We start from the raw sequence: 16,996 nt of genomic DNA on the forward strand, positions 1-16,996 counted from the left end.
GCACCCACCTCCCTTGACAGACCCACCTTTGCACAAGGTTCCTGCTGGGTGCCCTCAGTCTAGTGCCATGGCACAGCACCCACATGCCCACCACCTGCCCTGCCTGGCAGAGAGCTATGACCTGGAGCCCTGGCAGCTGGACCTTCCACTGACTGCAGGGAGTGGCTCAGGGGTGGCCCCTGTCTCTAACCACCCAAGAGAGCCTGGGACATCTGGGACATCTCACTCAGGATCCCCAGGGTTTGCTTCACCTGCTCCTCCGCATGGCAACAGGGACTGGCTCCCTGGTCTCTCTATGGAGCGCAGCTGAGCGGACCCTGGGTTTTAGCTAGGTGTTGGATTCAGATTCATGTTGGGTTAAGCATCTGCTCTGTCTACCTGGGCAGCCTGAACAGTCTCTGACCTCCCTGAGTCTGTCCACTTTCCTCTAAAATGATGACATTAATAGTACACGGCATCAGGGTTATTGTGGAGCTACTTCACGCCCATTTCACAGGTGGGGAAACAGAGGTAGGGAAGAGAAGGGACTTGGCTCTGATTGTATATGTCCTAAGCAGCAGGACTGGTGTTTGAAGTCAGGCAATCTGCCCTCACCCCCACCTCAGTCCACAGTCTTCTGCTCTCTGCTACTCCACACACTGCTGGCAGCAAGAGGCCCAGTCATTGCTTTGCTCTTTGCTGGCCCCACAACAGTCTGGGCCCAAGGTGTCTGCTTTAGCCCTGGGATAGCTGAGGGCCCCCTATGCAGAACCAGACACAGACATCTGGCTCACCCTGCCGGGCGCCAGGGAAGCTTGGCTCAATAGGAGGCAGTTGGGGAGACCAGGAGGGGCCATGCGGGAGGTAAAGGCCAGTGCCTGCTTGGCCATTGCCAGAGGGAATGCCGGTGCCCACCACCACTGCCAGGCTGTCTGGCTGTTGGCATGGGCCTGTGGGAAATGCCAGCCAGCCAGGGGCCTCAGGCCAGCTTGATGCTGCTCGGGACCAGGGCAGGGCCCAGATGAGCACACACAGCCCCTGCATTGCCACCGCCCCTATTCCCAGTACAGCTGGCCCCCTCAGCTCACCCTCAGTCCTAAACAGGCAGGGTGGGCCTGAGAGCACTTGGGGGCTGACAGAGCCCGGGATGGAACCCAGGCCTGGGCTACCCTTTGCTTCCAGGCTTCAGGGAACATAGTCAAGCCTCTAAGCAGAGGAGCAACTTTTGAAGGCCAGAGGTAGAAGCCCAGGGCAAGGTGACAGCTGGGGTGTTAAAAGAGAAAGAGGCCCAGGAAGTGCGTCACCTAAAAATGACACAGCTTATGTCAATAGACTCCCAGTCATCTGCCCATGACAGCACCACCTGCCAGGGTGGGAATTCGAGAAGAATAGCAGGAAGGGCGGCCAGGGCAGACACCCTGTGAACCCGCAGCTATGCCAAAGGCCCCTCAGGTCACCCTCTCGGCCCTTTATGTCAGCTTTTCAGCCCCATCCTGAATCAAGCCTCTGGGACACCTTCCCAGGCATCCCTAGGCACTCACATGTGCAAAGCTGACCTGTATTAACTCCCTCTCCTCTCCTACCTGTCAGCGTATCTTACGCCAGTGGGAAATATGGCGTGCATTCTGAACTGTGCACAAGATGGAGATGTACAATATAATAAATATTTATAAAGCACACACCTATGCAGCTGGCACAGAGGTCAAGAAATAGAACAGAGCCTGACCTGTGGTGGCGCAGTGGATAAAACGTCGACCTGGAAATGCTGAGGTCGCCGGTTCGAAACCCTGGGCTTGCCTGGTCAAGGCACATATGGGAGTTGATGCTTCCAGCTCCTCCCCACCTTCTCTCTCTGTCTCTCTCTCCTCTCTCTCTCTCTTCTCTAAAATGAATTAAAAAAATTAAAAAAAAAAAAAAGAAATCTTTAAAAAAAAAGAAGACATGCTGTCATCTCACTTTGACCTGACCTGTGGTGGCGCTGTGGATAAAGCGTCGACCTGGAAATGCTGAGGTCGCCGGTTCAAAACCCTGGGCTTGCCTGGTCAAGGCACATATGGGAGTTGATGCTTCCTGCTCCTCCCCCCTTCTCTCTCTGTCTCTCTCTCCTCTCTCTCCCTCTCTGTCTCTCTCTCTCCCTCTCTCCTCTCTAAAAATGAATAAATATAAATAAATAAGAAATAGAACAGAACTAGCTTCCAAGATGCGCCCATCACAATCTCTTCTTTCTGGGGTAGCTGTTGGCACTTGTGGCCATTTCCTTGCCTTAATTCTGTTTGGTGGCCCTATTAAAGAACTCCCTGGAGAAAGTCTCAGTGGGGCCTGGTGCTGATGGCTGATGGCTGATGGGACGGGGTGTGAGTGGTTCAAGCTGGCTCTTTTTGCAGTTGGGATCCTACTCCAGGGCCAGGGTACAGGTGGGGCTTGGGGGCTTTCTCCTGGACAGAGTCCCAGCCAAGTGCTTTGGTCTTGAATCCTGTGGGCCTGTGCCTCTATCCCTGTGACCCCAGGGTGGGTATGGAAGTCCTAGATACCTTTCCTCCAAATTTCTCCTTTTGGCCCAGGCAGCTGCTTTAAAAACTACAGAACACTGTAAATGAGGGAGTGTAAACAACGAGTAAGCTATTGTGTTTTAGGCCCTGTGCTAAGCATTTCACATGTATTTTCTCATTTAGTGCTCATACCCCCTAAGGAGGTAGGAACTATTATTATTACCCCATTTTACAAATGTGGAAACAGGCTCAGAGATATGAAACAACTTGCCCATGATTGCACAGCTTCTGTGTGGCAGAGAAAGAACCCTAATTTCCCTGACTCTAAGACCTATGTTCTAAGCTGCTATCTGTACTTTACATTATAGCCATTCCACACAGTAAAATGTCCATTGAAAACATGTTTTTGAATTAAAAACATATTTTAAAAAGTCATTGCGTATTACATTTTCAAGAATGGGCAGTTGGGAGTCTTGGCCAAATAGCTCAGTTAGTTAGAGTATCATCCTAAAGTGCAGAGGTGATGCCCGGTCAGGGCACAGACAGGAACAGATCAATGTTCCTGTCTCCCTTCCTTCCTCTTGCTAAAAAAATAAATAAATAAGAAGCAGCAGCTGTGGTGGTGGTGCAGTAGGCATGGGCAACAGTGGCGGCTGCCACCTGACTAGGTGGTGGTGCAGTGAATAGAGTGTTGACCTGGGATGCTGAAGATCAAAGTTTGAAACTCTGAGGTGTCTAGAGTGCAGGCTCATATGGCTTGAGCATGGGCTCACAAGCTTGAATGCGGGGTTGCCGGCTTGAGTGTGGGGTCATAGACATGACCCCTATGGTTACTGGCTTGAGCCCAAAGGTCACTGGTTTGAAGCCCAAGGTCTCTGGCTTGAGCAAGGGGTCACAGGCTCAGCTGGAGTCCCCCACCCCACCCTTAAGGCACGTATGAGAAAGCAATCAATGAACAACTAAAGTGCAGCAACTACAAGTTGATACTTCTCATCTCTTTCCCTTCCTGTCTGTCTCTGTCTCTAAAAAAAAAAAAAAAAGAAAGAAAAAAAAAAAGAATGGGCTTGTGGAAAGAGGCCCGAGTCCAGGATTCCTGGAGATGGAGTTGGTAGACGGGTTGGCAGCTGGAGAGGGGCATGCTTGCTTCTCAGGCCTCCTGGGGACAAGCCTGGGGTCTTTAACAAGGATCCAGATGAGTCACAGGGGCTGTGGCTGCCAGCGATGCTAATACAAAGGAAGAGTGCAAGGCAAGGTGGGGGTGCTGAGTCCTCCAGAGAAACTCTGGGTCTCCACCTGGGATGCCAGCTTGCCTGTCCGCTGGAGAAGGTTGCTGAAGGGCAGGTACTGCACTGCAGCAGGCTGGGAGCTCTGCAATCCATGACCTTTCAGAGACTTGGGGGATGGGCAGTCAACAAATAAAACAATAAATAGAGAGGATAGAATTTCAGATGGGGTTAAGTGCAACACGAAGATGAAGCAGGAAAAGGTATGTGATGAAATGCAGAGCATTCTAAGGAGGGTGGTCTGGAAGTATGACTCCCCTCCACCCTTTTGAATGGAATAAAAAGTCCCCTCCATGAAGGAGCAACCCCAGCTACACTAATGTTCGGAATCAGCACTTGCTCTGCTCCAGCCTCTGCTAAGCACATTAAGGGGATCATCCCATTCGAACGTGAGGAAAGCTCCATCAGTTCAATTTTTAGAGAGACCAATCCGAAACTCAGAAAGGCCCAGAGACGTTCCCAGGGGCGTTCGGCCGGGAAGGAGCTGAGGGAGGTGTGAGCTGAGCTCAAGTCTCAAATCCAATGAAAGGGAAGGGCTGCCACCGAGGTGGCTGAGACCCGAAAGCAGGTCGGCTCCAGCCTGTCTGGAGGGCTTCCTGAAAGAGATAGCATTTCCTGGTTCCCGAAGTCGAAGCCGCGCGCTCCGCATTTCTGAGTAATGTCTGTCTGGCATTCCCACCGCATTCCCGGTGTGGTGCACAACGGGTGAGTGTTGTGTATGGGGGTAACCAGCGAGCCCGGGGAACTCCGCCCCGTCAGGATCCCAGAGGTCGTAGGGACTTCCTGTCTCGTCCTGACACCGCCTCTTGAGTTACACTTCTGGGCCAAAACGCGGTGACCGCTCCTTTCATAGACGCGAAAACTAAGCCAGCCCAGAGAGGGTCATGGGTGACGGGACCGGGGTCCAGAGGTCGGTCGGCATCCCGGAAACCAGGCATCCCAAAGTCTTGTTTAGACCGGACGCAAGGTCCAACCACAGGGTGGCACGTCGCAAACCCCCTCTGCCACAAGGCCGGCGCCAAGTATGATTTGCACCTGCGCAGTGAGATCTCACGGCCGGAGGAGCCCGAGGGGCGGGGTCGGCGACGCGCACGCGGGGGCGTGGCGGACGGAGGTTGGGTGCCTTTGATGGGCTGACTCGGGGAGGGGGCGGGGTAAGAGGCGTTCCTGGGCGGGGACTCGAGGCCGGTTTGGAATTTTTGGCGCGAGTTGGTTCCGCGCGCGTTCACGGGCCGTTCCCCCTCCAGAGTGTCCTCTCTTCCCGGCGTAGAGAGCTGTGGACCGCAGACCCTGGCCCTCCTGACTACCCCGAGGGTTCCCCGCGGCCTCTCTGCCCAGGATCTGGGGTCTCGCGGAGCAGCGTCCTGCCCACCCGATCCAGGTGAGCCCAGGCCCAGCCTTAAAGGTTCTCCGGACAGGCCGCCCTCCTCTCTTCTTCCCCTTGTACCCGGCACCTCTTACCCTCTGAGAGCTCCTCCCCAGGTCAGCCTCATCCCTCCCCTCATCCTCCTCCCTCATCCTCCTCCCTCATCCCTTTCACGTTCTCCCTTCCCTGTCGGGCTGGATCCCGCCCTGCCCCTCTGCTAACCGTTCTTTGGGCTAGACCTGCCCGGGGGCGACCCCGCCCACTTCCCCTATAGCCTCCTGTCCTTCTACAGCCTCCTGTCCTGTTTCATCCGGGAACCTCTTATCCCAGCGACTGCCCCCGCCCCCGTTGCCAGTCCTTCCCAGGAAAAGCCCCACCCACGTTCCATGTACAGCCCCTCCCGCATGACAGCTGGTCTACTCAACTTTGTTCGCCAGGGTTTCCCCACGCCCACGGAGGTGAATCTGCTGTTGCCCTGCTGGAGAGAAACTCACAGTCTAGCGCGGTAGACTGAGGTCAGCAGATGTGTCCGGCCAAGTAAGAGGGTGAGGCCTGTGGAAGCTGTAAAGGTCACCCTGGCCTTGCCTCTGCTTAGGGCTATCCTGTATTCACCTTGCTCCTACCTACCCTACCCCACCCCCAAAGCTGTTTGGCCCCGCCTGTGGTACTAGAATGCAAGTGACTTTGGGATTGTCTGAGAACTGGTTTAAGATGCAGGGGTCCAGTGTCTCCAGATGTGACAGGATTGAGTCTGGAGGCTGTGCTTCTAACCAGTGCCCTGGATTCCGACAACTCATTTCTTCACTTTGAGAAACCCTGGAGTGGGATTCCTTTGGTAAAAGAGACAGAGGATGGGTCATCACAGGATGTAGGATGAGGCCCTGGCCGACTGGCTCAGTGGATAGAGCGCTGGCCTGGCGTATAGTCCTGGGTTTGATTCTCAGTGAGGGCACACAAGAGAAGCGACCATCTGCTTCTCTCCCCCCCTTTCCCCCTCCCTTTACTCCTTCTCTCCCTCTTCTCTTCTCACAGCCATTGGCCTGATTGGTTCAAGCTTGGCCCCAGGGCACTGAGGATACCTGGTTGGTCTGAGCCCACAGCCTCAGGTGCTAAAAATAGTTCAGTTGATTCCAGCATCAGTGCAAGATGGGGGTGGCTGAGTTGATCCCTGTACGGGCACATGGGGGAATCTGTCTCACTAACTTCCCTCCTCTCACTTAAAACAAACAAACGATGTAGGGTGAGTCTTCCAGGCAGACACCTGTGGGGGGTCCTTCCCTCAGCCCTCACTCTCCCAGGGACTGGAGGGCACACTTCAGATTACGGCCCCCTCCTGGTTTCAGTTACTGACTATACCCTTGTTAGGTATAGCATCTTTTGATACATTGTGGCTTCCTCTCAAAATTAAACTTCACCCCTTTTGTTTTCTGGGTTTTATTTCAATTACATTATAGCAACGCAAAAGCCCTCTGCCCCAACACACAAAGCCACTTATACCTGTGGGGCCTCTTTAACTTTGTATGTCCTTTAACAGCATTTATTGAGGAATCTGTATGCCAGACACTAGGCTGATCCATCCCTGAGGTTAATATTAAAGATCCTCAAACCCATGAGGCCAGGTATGTTTTGGAATTCAAAATGTGTCAGATTTTATAAAGCTAAAAGGGTGTGTATAACACTTATAAGGTCCTGGCTGGATATTCTAGTGGTTAGTGTCATCTAGATACACCAAGGTTGTGGGTTTGATCCTCAGTCAGGGCACATACAGGACTCAATAAATGAATACAGAAATAAGTGGAACAACATATCAATGTATCTCCTTTCTCTCTTTAAAAAAAATAAACAAAAATAATTTTAATTTATTTGTAGCACCACCCCTGGGTTTGGAACATCATCCAATAGTCAAACACATTAATATTTCTGTTGAATATGAATATTCACACTTAGAGGGAAAAAATAGGTCAGACCAGATTTTTCTGTCAAATGAGTTTTACATGTAGATAGCTGGTTGTGCCATTTGTTGAGAAGACTGTTCTTTCCCACTGAATTGTTCAGTCACCCTTGTCAAAATTAATTTACTATAAATGAGAGAGTTTATTTCTAAATTCTCAATTCTATTGGTCTTTATGTCTATACTTATGTGACTACCACACTGTTTTGATTACTGTAGCTTTTTTCAGTACTAGGTTGTTGTTTTTTTAACAGAGATAGAGAGTCAGAGAGAGGGATAGATAGGAACAGGCAGACAGGAACGAGAGAGATGAGAAGCATCAATCATCAGTTTCTAGTTGTGACACCTTAGTTGTTCATTGATTGCTTTCTCATATGTGCCTTGACCGTGGGCCTTCAGCAGACCGAGTGACCTTGGCTTGAGGTCCAAGCTGGTGAGCTTTGCTCAGACCAGATGAGCCCATGCTCAAGCTGGCTACACCGGGGTCTCGAACCTGGGTCCTTGCATCCCAGTCTGATGCTCTATCCGCTGCGCCACCGCCTGGTCAGGCTACCGAGCTATTTTTAACACCTGAGTTTCATACACCTCAGTGCCCCTCAGTTTCCCTCAGTGCCTGGGCCAGGCTTGAACAAATCCAGCCACTGGCTGGGGATGGAGAAGAGGGGAAAGAGTGGGAGGAGATGTGGGGAGAGGGGTGGAGAAGCAGATGGTTGCTTCTCCTGTTTGTCCTGACTGGGAATCAAACCTCGATATCCATACACCTCCGGAGGCTCTATCCACTGAGCCACCCACCAGGACTGATTACTATAGCTTTTGTAGCAAGTCTTGAAATGAGGAAGTATGAATCCTCCAACTTCATTTTGGGTCTGGTAAATTTCCACATAAATTTAAGAATCAGCTTACAATTTCTGCAAAGAATACACCTGGGATTCTGATAGGGATTGTGCTGAATCTGTAGATCATTTTGGAAAGTACTGCCATTTTATCCATATTAAATCTTTGGATCTGTGAACATGTAATGTCTTTCTATTTACATATTTAGGTTGTCTTTAATTTCCTAAGAAAGCTGAGGGAAGAAAGGGAAAAAAGTGTATATGCATAATGTTATTATATTGACCTTATTTACCACATCTGGTTCTCTTCCTTTGTTCTTGTGGGTTTGAATTTTCATCTGCTGTCATTTTCTAGTCCAATACAGTTTTTTTCCCCTCAATTTTATTTATTGATTTTGGAGAAAGAGGCAGGGAGAGAGAAACATCAATTTGTTGCACTTACCTATGCATTCATTCGTTGAGTCCTGTATGTGCAGTGACCAGGGATCCAACCCACAACCTTAGTGTATCCAGACGATGCTATAACCAACAACTACCTAGCCAGGGCTCCAATACAATTTTGTTCCCTCCAACCTCCTTTGTGCTGTTATTTGCAAGTATATCACATTTCTTTATGTTATATGCCCAACAATACAATTACATACATATTGTTTTATCTTTTTTTTTTTTTTTTTTTAAGACAGAGAGGGACAGATAAGGAAAGACAGACAGGAAGGGAGAGAGATGAGAAGCATCAATTCTTTGTTGCAGCACCTTAGTTGTTCATTGATTGCTTTCTCATGTGTGCCTTGACTGGGGGTGCTATAGCAGACTGAGTGACTGTTTGTTCAAGCCAGCGACCTTGGGCTCAACTCAAGCTGGTGAGCCTTGCTCAAATCAGATGAGCCCATGCTCAAGCCAATGACCTCGGGATTTCGAACTGGGTCTTCCGTGTCCCAGTCTGATGCTCTATCTACTGCACCACTGCTTGGTCAGGCCATACATATTGTTTTAAACAATTGTTTTTTGGTTTTCTTTTTATTAAGTGAGAAGCGGGGAGGCAGAGAGACAAACTCCCACATGTGCCTGGACCAGGATCCACCTGGCAAGCCCCTACTCTGTGATGCTCTGCCCATCTGGGGCGTTGCTCTGTTTCTCAGCAACCCAGCTATTTTAGCTCCTGAGGTGAGGCCATGGAGCCATCCTCAGTGCCCCGGGCCAAGTTACTCATTCAAGCCATGGCTTCTGAGGGGAATAGAGAGAGAGAAGGAAGAGGGGGACGGGTGGAGAAGCAGATGTTCACTTCTCCTGTGTCCTCTGACTGGAATCAAACCCGGGACTTCCACGTGCCAGGCTAACGCTCTAGTGTTGAGCCAACTGGTCAAGGCCTTATACAACTGCTTTTTAAGTTAGTTAAAAGAAGAAAGGAGAAGGAATGTGTATTTATACTGTCTTTTATATTACATAATTACCTTTACTGGTGCTCTTCATTTTTTTGATTATAATTACAGTTTGGGATCACATGATTTCAGCCTGAAGAACTTCCTTTAGTTTTTCTTGTAAAGCAGGTCTCTTGACAATTCATTCTTTCTGTTTTTGTTTATCTGGGAATGTCTTTATTTTGCCTTTACTTGTGAAAGATAGTTTTGTTGGATATAGGATTCTTGGTTGACAAATTGCCTTCTAGCACTTAGAATATGTAATCCCGTTGCCTTCTGGCATCCATTTTTTCTGTTGAGAAATCAGCAGTTAATCTTATGGGGAGGCTTGTAAGTGTTGAGTCATTTTTCCTGCGCTCAAGATTTTCTCTTTGTTTTAGTTTTCAGTGCTTTTAGCATAATGTGTCTGTATGTGGATCTGTGCATTTATCCTACTTGATGTTTATTACTTCTTGGCTATGTTAATGATTTTCTAAATCACATTTGGGAAGTTTTTACTCATTACATCTTAGCATATTTTTCCTTCTCTTCTCTCCTGATGCCTATGTCGGTACACTTATGTTGTCCTATATTTCTCTGTTCCCTTCATTCTTTTTTCTCTGTTTTTCAGATTGTATAATCTCTCAATCTTATCTTCTACTGTTTAACCCCTCCAGTGAATTTTCATTTCAGTTATTACATTTTTTTTCTTTTTTTCTTTTTTATTTTTTTTTATTTTTATTTTTATTTTTTTTTCAGTTATTACATTTTTTAACTCTACAATTTCCATTTGAATCTTTTAATAATTTCTATCTTATTAATATTCCCTATTAAGTGAGATATTGTCATGGTTTCTTTACTTTAAGCATGGTTTTCTTTAATTCTTTGAACATATTTATGGTGGCTATTTTGAAGTCTTTGTTAAATCTGACATCTGGTCTCTCTTACAGGCAGTTTCTGTTGCCTTTTTATTCCTGTGTGTAGATCACACTTTCCTGTGTCTCATAATTTTTTTGTTGAAAACTGGACATTTTATTTTATTTTATTTTATTTATTTATTTATTTATTTTTGTATTTTTCTGAAGCTAGAAACCGGGAAAGATAGTCAGACAGACTTCCGCATGTTCCGCATGCGCCTGACCGGGATCCACCCAGCACGCCCACCAGGGGGCGATGCTCTGCCCCTCTGGGGCATCGCTCTGCTGCAACCAGGGCCACTCTAGCGCCTGGGGCAGAGGCCAAGGAGCCATCCCCAGCGCCTGGGCCATCTTTGCTCCAATGGAGCCTCGGCTGCAGGAGGGGAAGAGAGAGACAGAGAGGAAGGAGAGGGGGAGGGGTGGAGAAGCAAATGGGCGCTTCTCCTGTGTGCCCTGGCCGGGAATCGAACCTGGGACTTCTACACGCCAGGCCGACGCTCTACCACTGAGCCAACCGGCCAGGGCAAAAACTGGACATTTTAGATAATATGTTTTAGTAACTGTGGATTGTATTTTGCTTAGCTAGTGACTGGCTGGGCCATTGTAGTGACATCTCTTTTCTGCAATATGAAGTCCCTGATATTGCTCCTCAGAGGGCCCAGCCTGGAGTACATGAGTACAGGCTTGTGGGAGCCCCTGCCTCTCTGTTGACAGATGCACAACCATGGATGTTGGGTTGTGCTTTAGGGGGTCTCTCTTTGTGCTTTCCCTGACCATAGCCACCTGCTAGGATCCCCCAGTTGCTGGCTCTCTTCTGTATTGTTTTTGTCCTGGGGAATCAAGTGCTCCATAGACTGATCCAATTAAATTTGAGCTCTTTTAACAGGGTAGCTTTTGTGTGTGTGTTTTTTTGTGTGTGTGTGTTTTGTTTTGTTTTTTTTACAGAGACAGAATCAGAGAGAGAGAGATAGGGACAGACAGACAGGAACGGAGAGAGATGAGAAGCATTAATCATCAGTTTTTCGTTGTGACACCTAGTTGTTCATTGATTGTTTTCTCACATGTGCCTTGACTGGGCCTTCAGCAGACCAAGTAACCCCTTGCTCAAGACAGCGACCTTGGGTCCAAGCTGGTGAACTTTGCTCAAACCAGACGAGCCTGCGCTCAAGCAGGCGCTCAAGGTCTCGAACCTGGGTCCTCTACATCCCAGTTTGACCCTCTATCCACTGTGCCACCGCCTAGTCAGGCAACAGGGTAGCTTTTGAGTTCAGTGTTTGATGTTTGTTCTGACCCCAGGAAGGCTCTTTTTTTCCCCTTCTTTTTCTTTTTTTTAAGGGAGAGGAGGTGAGAAAGCAAGACAGATTCTCACATGCGTCCCAACTGGGGTCCACCCTGCAAACCCTGTCTGGGGCCTATGCTCGAATCACCTGAGCTATCCTCAGCACCTGAAGCTGGCGCTTGGACTATCTGAGCTATACTCAGCGGCTGGGCCAATGCTCAAACCAATCAAGCCACTGGCTGTGAGAGAGGAAGAGGCCAGGCCGATGATCTATCCACTGAGGCAGCTGTCCAGGACCCTGAACTAATTTTTGAGAGCACCTTTAAACCTCTCATATTCTCTTTCAAATAAAGTTGTTTTTTTTTTTTCATGGAGAGCTTCAGAGCTCTCTGTTTTATTACCTTCTCTCCTCTAGGCAGAGCAGAGACAGTTATGCCCATCTTCCTGAGTGACACTGCTGCCTCTGATGGGGACAGCAGCCTCTGACCTTCTCAGCTTGCCTCTCCCCGTGTGGGACCTCCTTCCTAGGACTGAGCTGGGGCTTGAGTGATTGGGCTGTGGCATTCCTGGCCTGCTGGATCTAATAATGCTCGTAATGCTCCTGCCTCATGAGGACGGGCTGTGGGAGGAGGGAGCCCCTGCCTCTCTGCTACGCCGAGCTGGAACTTAGCCTCTGCAACACGGGGCTGAAAGGGGAACTCCGCTGCATGAGGTTCAGCTTCACGGCTTTGAAAAACAGAGCAAGAAACTTGGAATCAGACTTTTTCACTTTGGAATTAGAGATAAAGGAGTGTGTGGTCCTGTGTGTTTCCCCCTTCCAGTCTTGAAGGAGATTGCACCTCTTAAGATCAAATAGCAGCTGTGATAAGGTAGGGATGTATGCACAGGTGGTCTGGCTCCAGACCTGCCTTGGTTTAATCTCTGCTGGACTGTAGGAGCCCTTGGGACACGGCCCCATGCATTTCAGTTTGTTTCTATGTCCTTCACGTACAGACGACTGAGCAGATGTGTATATGTTTGTCCTCTGCCTTTCCCATCAGGTGCTCGTGTCCCCACGGCCTCCATGTTTAAAGCAGAACATGTGTGCAGAGTAGACGCTGCTTTCTTCCACAGCCTCTGGATCCACAGGACAAGGAGCTGTTTGAGTGGACACACTGTTTTATACTCTACCTCGGAGGGCCTCCTGTGCTGGCTATGCCAGTGCCCACAGAGGGCACCCCGCCACCCCTGAGTGGCACCCCCATCCCAGTCCCAGCCTACTTCCGCCATGCAGAACCTGGCTTTTCCCTCAAAAGGCCCAGGGGGCTTAGTCAGAGCCTTCCGCCCCGGCCCCCTGCCAAAGGCAGCATCCCCATCAGTCGCCTGTTCCCTCCTCGGACCCCTGGTTGGCACCAGCCCCAGCCCCGGAGGGTGTCCTTTCAAGGCAAAGCCTGTGAGATCCTGCAGAGCCCCAGTTATGACCAGAGCCAGCCCGAGTCCTTCTTCCGGCAAACTTTCCAGAGGCTTGGCCGCCTAGGCCATGGCTCGTACGGAGAGGTCTTCAAGGTGAGTGGAGTGGTAACTTTGTGGGTCTGTCTGGGGGTGTACCCTTGGCTCCCTCCCCCTGCCTGGATAGGATAGTGTCCTGAGCAGCTTCTCTTCTCTCCTGACAGCCCACTTCTTCTGAGCTGAGAGATGCCCCTCCTCAGTGTTGGATTTGGCGCTTTCTCATCCCCCCCCCTACATGGGCCAGTTGGACAGCTCCCTCAGTGCACACTCTCCCTAGTCCAGAGCCTGGCGTGCCAGCAGTGGTTCCCAGCTCCCATTCTCACCCTGGAGCCAGCTATGCTGGGGGTTCTGGTTGCCTCTGTCTGGCCCCCAGAGCCAGCCCCCAGAGTGTGGTGCATGCCCTGCCGCCCACCAGCCCCCAGGCCATAGGCACCTGGACTGGACTCTGCACGCCACCTTTTTTTTCTTAAAATATATTTTCCAATAATTTATATTTCCTTTAAAATGGTAGTTGTAGTTTCCCTACACGAGTACTACTAGATTAGCTCTTCTTTCTGGGGAAACCATTGGGCTTCTTAGGTGGGCATCCTTCCTTCCAGAAATTTCTCTATATCTCTAGAATTGACTATATAGAGACACACACATTAATATTCTACACAGTGGGTCACATTGCTATACTGTTCTGTAACCAGTTTTTTACTGTAACCAGTGTTCTGAACTCACTTCAAAAAAGTCTGAGAGACCCTTTGGGTTAGTACTTAGAGGTCTACCCTCTCTCTTCCTTGGTCGGCCTCCAGTGACCCAGTGCATAGGGTGGAGGTCTTTCTGGTCTTGCTATTACATGAGGAGGGGTCTGTCTAAGGTAGATGCCATTCTGCCTCCTCTGCACGTGTGAAATCTTAATAGAATCTGCTGGATTGTTCTGCTAAATGGTGGTGCCACCTCCCACCCCACCTGCAGACACATTCTTCATTCCAGGTTCGCTCCAAGGAGGATGGCCGACTCTATGCAGTAAAGCGCTCCATATCACCATTTCGGGGCCCCAAGGACCGGGCCCGGAAGCTGGCTGAGGTCCGCGGCCATGAGAAGGTGGGGCAGCACCCGTGCTGTGTGCGGCTGGAGCAAGCCTGGGAGGAGGGCGGCATCCTGTACCTGCAGATGGAGCTGTGTGGGCCCAGCCTTCAGCAGCACTGTGAGGCCTGGGGCACTGGCCTGCCCGAGGCTGAGGTCTGGGGCTACCTGCGGGATACCCTGCTCGCTCTGGCCCACATGCATGGTCAAGGTCTGGTCCACCTTGACATCAAGCCTGCCAACATCTTCCTGGGGCCCCGAGGCCACTGCAAACTGGGTGACTTTGGGCTGCTGGTGGAGCTGGATGAGTCGGGAGCTGGTGAGGCCCAGGAGGGAGACCCCCGCTATATGGCCCCCGAGCTGCTGCAGGGCTCCTACGGGACAGCAGCTGATGTGTTCAGGTAAGGGCTGGGCTGTGGGAGGCCCTTCCCGGCTGGGGTGCAGTCAACAGGAGGGAAATGCTGTCCTAGTCCCAAGTCAGGAAGATTCTGCTTCAGGCTGGAAGACTGTCCTGAGGGGGTGAAGGCCAACCCTCTGGTTGAGGGGGGTCTACAGAGTCAGGGTGTTTAAGCAGCAAACCACCGGGAGCTGCTATACTAGATTCACCCATCTCCTTAGCACATTTCCACAGAGGGATTATTCCATTTACAGGGGAACGGGCGCAGTGGAGTTAAGGGACTTGTCCAAAGGCCAGTTAGCAAGTGAAGCTGGGTTCTGTGGTCTATGCTGGTAACCATTGTTCTACCTCTAACAGTCTATCCAGCCATATGCACAGGGCCCTGATAGTAACACTAGTAACCACAGTGCCTGTTTGGTAGGGGTGCCAGCAGGACTCACCACACTGGTGTGTAGGCTGCACTGGGCACTAGGGCAATTCTTCATAATGTGGTCCTATCACTGGCTCTGCTGGGGTCTTTTCAGAGCCTCCAGCCCCTCTTTCCCCACTTCCCTGGCTCATGGCTTTCCCACCCTCTTCTCAGGGTCCTCCTGGGGTTCTGGGGTCTGTGACCCAAGGCCAACCGTGCCTGTCTTGTATTCCTGTTTCCATTGCTCCACCCCCCCACCCCCCAGTCTGGGTCTCACCATCTTGGAAGTGGCGTGCAATATGGAGCTGCCCCATGGTGGAGAGGGCTGGCAGCAGCTGCGCCAGGGCTACCTGCCCCCTGAGTTCACTGCTGGTGAGTGGGGGCAAGAATGGGAGGAGACATGGTGTCACAGGGAGGGCAGACTTGTGTGGGGGACTGCTGGGCTCAGGGCTCAGTCACCCTTGACATGCCCCTGCCCCTGCCCCGTGGTCAGGCCTGTCTTCTGAGCTGCGGTCTGTCCTCATCACGATGCTGGAGCCTGATCCCAAGCTGCGGGCCACAGCTGAGGCCCTACTGGCCCTGCCTATGCTCAGGCAGCCACGGCCCTGGACTGTTTTGTGGTACATGGCTGCTGAAGCCCTGAGTCGAGGGTGGGCCCTGTGGCAGGTAAGCCTGGCAAAGGTGACAGGCTGTTCTACCCTGCTCCCTGGTCCTGGGTGCTGCCCAGCCTCCCTCGGCCCTGTCCCCACAGGCCCTGCTCGTCCTGCTGTGCTGGCTCTGGCATGGTCTGGCTCACCCAGCCAGCTGGCTCTCCCCGCCGGGCCCTCCAGCCACCCCGCCTGGCTCACCGCCCTGCAGCTTCCTCCTGGAGAGCAGCCACTCCGGCATCTGGGATGATGACAGCATAGGGTGGGTGACGGCTCCGGAACGGGTGGGGGTGGGGAGGTGGGCTGTTGGTGGGCAAACCCCATGTAGACGCTAGGCTCTACCCAGGAGTTCATGGTAAACAGGGACGCCTCCCACAAACCTGGCCCCCTCGTACCCTGGGGAAGGCACCAGGGCAGGTGTAAGTGCAGTCTGGCCTGGTTTGAATGCAGCTGTTTCCTTCTAAGCTCAGTGTGTGCAACGGCCACTGTGCAGAGCACAGCAGAACTGGCAACTTGACGTTTAGGGTGCTGCCACAATACAGAGCAGTGGGAGAGCCATGTCCCCACTGGGAGAGGTATGTGGTACGGCTCCAACCCCATCGAGGCTGCCAATGCCCATGGACAAAAGCATTGTCCTTTTCGGGGGACAGGGTTTCCAGAGCCTGGTGAGCCCCCGTCCTAGGAGGAATTCCTTAGTCCCCGGTGCCTGTGGCCAAGTGAGAGGCTATAATTAAGAAAATGTGGCAAAGGAAAACCACATACTCTGGACACAGTTCTCAGGAGGAATCATACCGTTAATTCCTTATGAAATGTCACCCCATTGTCACAGGGACACTTTTATAGCAGACATAAAGTGCCAGATAAGCGTCATTTAACATAGTTTCATTTCAAAGCCAGCTCATTTGAAGCCTGAGTGTTCTGAAAAGGGACAGGTGAGCTTTGAGTGTGTTCAAGTAGACTTTAAAAGTTGTGGAAGTGATTCTTTCAAAGGGCACCACACTTTCATCGTCCCCAACTGTGGCCCCTGCCTGTGTCCAGCGGGCACCTGCATAGGAACAGGGTTGATCTTGCTGTTCCCACGGCCTCCTTCCTGGGCACTCCCCACCGCGTGACATCCCGCCTGTCTTGCCCACCCTGTGCAGGCACTCGCTCTCTCCCGAGGCCGTCCTGGCCGGAGCTGCCAGGAGCACCTCCACCCCCCGGAGCAGGCACACACTGAGGTGCGTAGGCCCAAGGTCAGAGGTAGAGAAGGGGCCTTTCAAGTCCCAAGTGTCATTTCTCTCTCTTTCTTCTCCCTAGGGATGCTCTGGACCTAAGCGACATTGACTATGAGCCTCCTCAGGGCTCCTTCCCCTCCTTTGAGCCTCGGAACCTCCTTGGTCTGTTTGAGGACTCAATGGGCCCAACCTGAGCCCAGCCCTGCCTTGGTGCTTTTAACCTTTTAGCTCCTTCCCCCATCCTCCCGAAGGCTGGGGTTTCTCTGGGAACTC

The 16,996-nt window shown here is 51.2% G+C and overlaps 1 protein-coding gene across 3 annotated transcripts; it reads left to right on the plus strand.

The window, feature by feature from the left end:
• The first annotated feature begins 4,960 nt into the window (after positions 1-4,960).
• On the plus strand, positions 4,961-16,945 carry PKMYT1 (protein kinase, membrane associated tyrosine/threonine 1). 3 transcript variants are annotated; one of them, XM_066382805.1, is made up of 9 exons: positions 4,961-5,132; positions 5,555-5,662; positions 12,535-13,039; positions 13,961-14,454; positions 15,125-15,231; positions 15,353-15,525; positions 15,611-15,768; positions 16,649-16,726; positions 16,806-16,941. In XM_066382805.1, exons 3-9 carry the CDS (start codon positions 12,689-12,691, stop codon positions 16,915-16,917), a joined length of 1,473 nt encoding a protein of 490 aa, XP_066238902.1. In that variant the 5' UTR covers positions 4,961-5,132; positions 5,555-5,662; positions 12,535-12,688; the 3' UTR covers positions 16,918-16,941. The 3 variants fall into 3 exon arrangements, with proteins under 3 accessions (XP_066238902.1, XP_066238903.1, XP_066238904.1); XM_066382806.1 differs by lacking the exon at positions 16,649-16,726 and having other exon boundaries at positions 16,806-16,945; XM_066382807.1 differs by lacking the exons at positions 4,961-5,132; positions 5,555-5,662 and adding an exon at positions 16,168-16,183 and having other exon boundaries at positions 12,566-13,039; positions 15,611-15,772; positions 16,625-16,906.
• The last annotated feature ends 51 nt before the right edge of the window (positions 16,946-16,996 follow it).

The sequence above is a fragment of the Saccopteryx leptura genome, chromosome 4, assembly GCF_036850995.1.
Source record: "Saccopteryx leptura isolate mSacLep1 chromosome 4, mSacLep1_pri_phased_curated, whole genome shotgun sequence".
NCBI classification, from domain to species: domain Eukaryota; kingdom Metazoa; phylum Chordata; class Mammalia; order Chiroptera; family Emballonuridae; genus Saccopteryx; species Saccopteryx leptura.

Bases quoted from the DNA above. Each gene is read 5' to 3' on its own strand.
- PKMYT1 (XM_066382805.1), top strand. From the start codon at position 12,689: ATGCCAGTGCCCACAGAGGGCACCCCGCCACCCCTGAGTGGCACCCCC. The intron at 13,040-13,960 runs GTGAGTGGAGTG...TCTTCATTCCAG, and splicing joins CGTACGGAGAGGTCTTCAAG to GTTCGCTCCAAGGAGGATGG. The intron at 15,769-16,648 runs GTGGGTGACGGC...CACCCTGTGCAG, and splicing joins TGGGATGATGACAGCATAGG to GCACTCGCTCTCTCCCGAGG.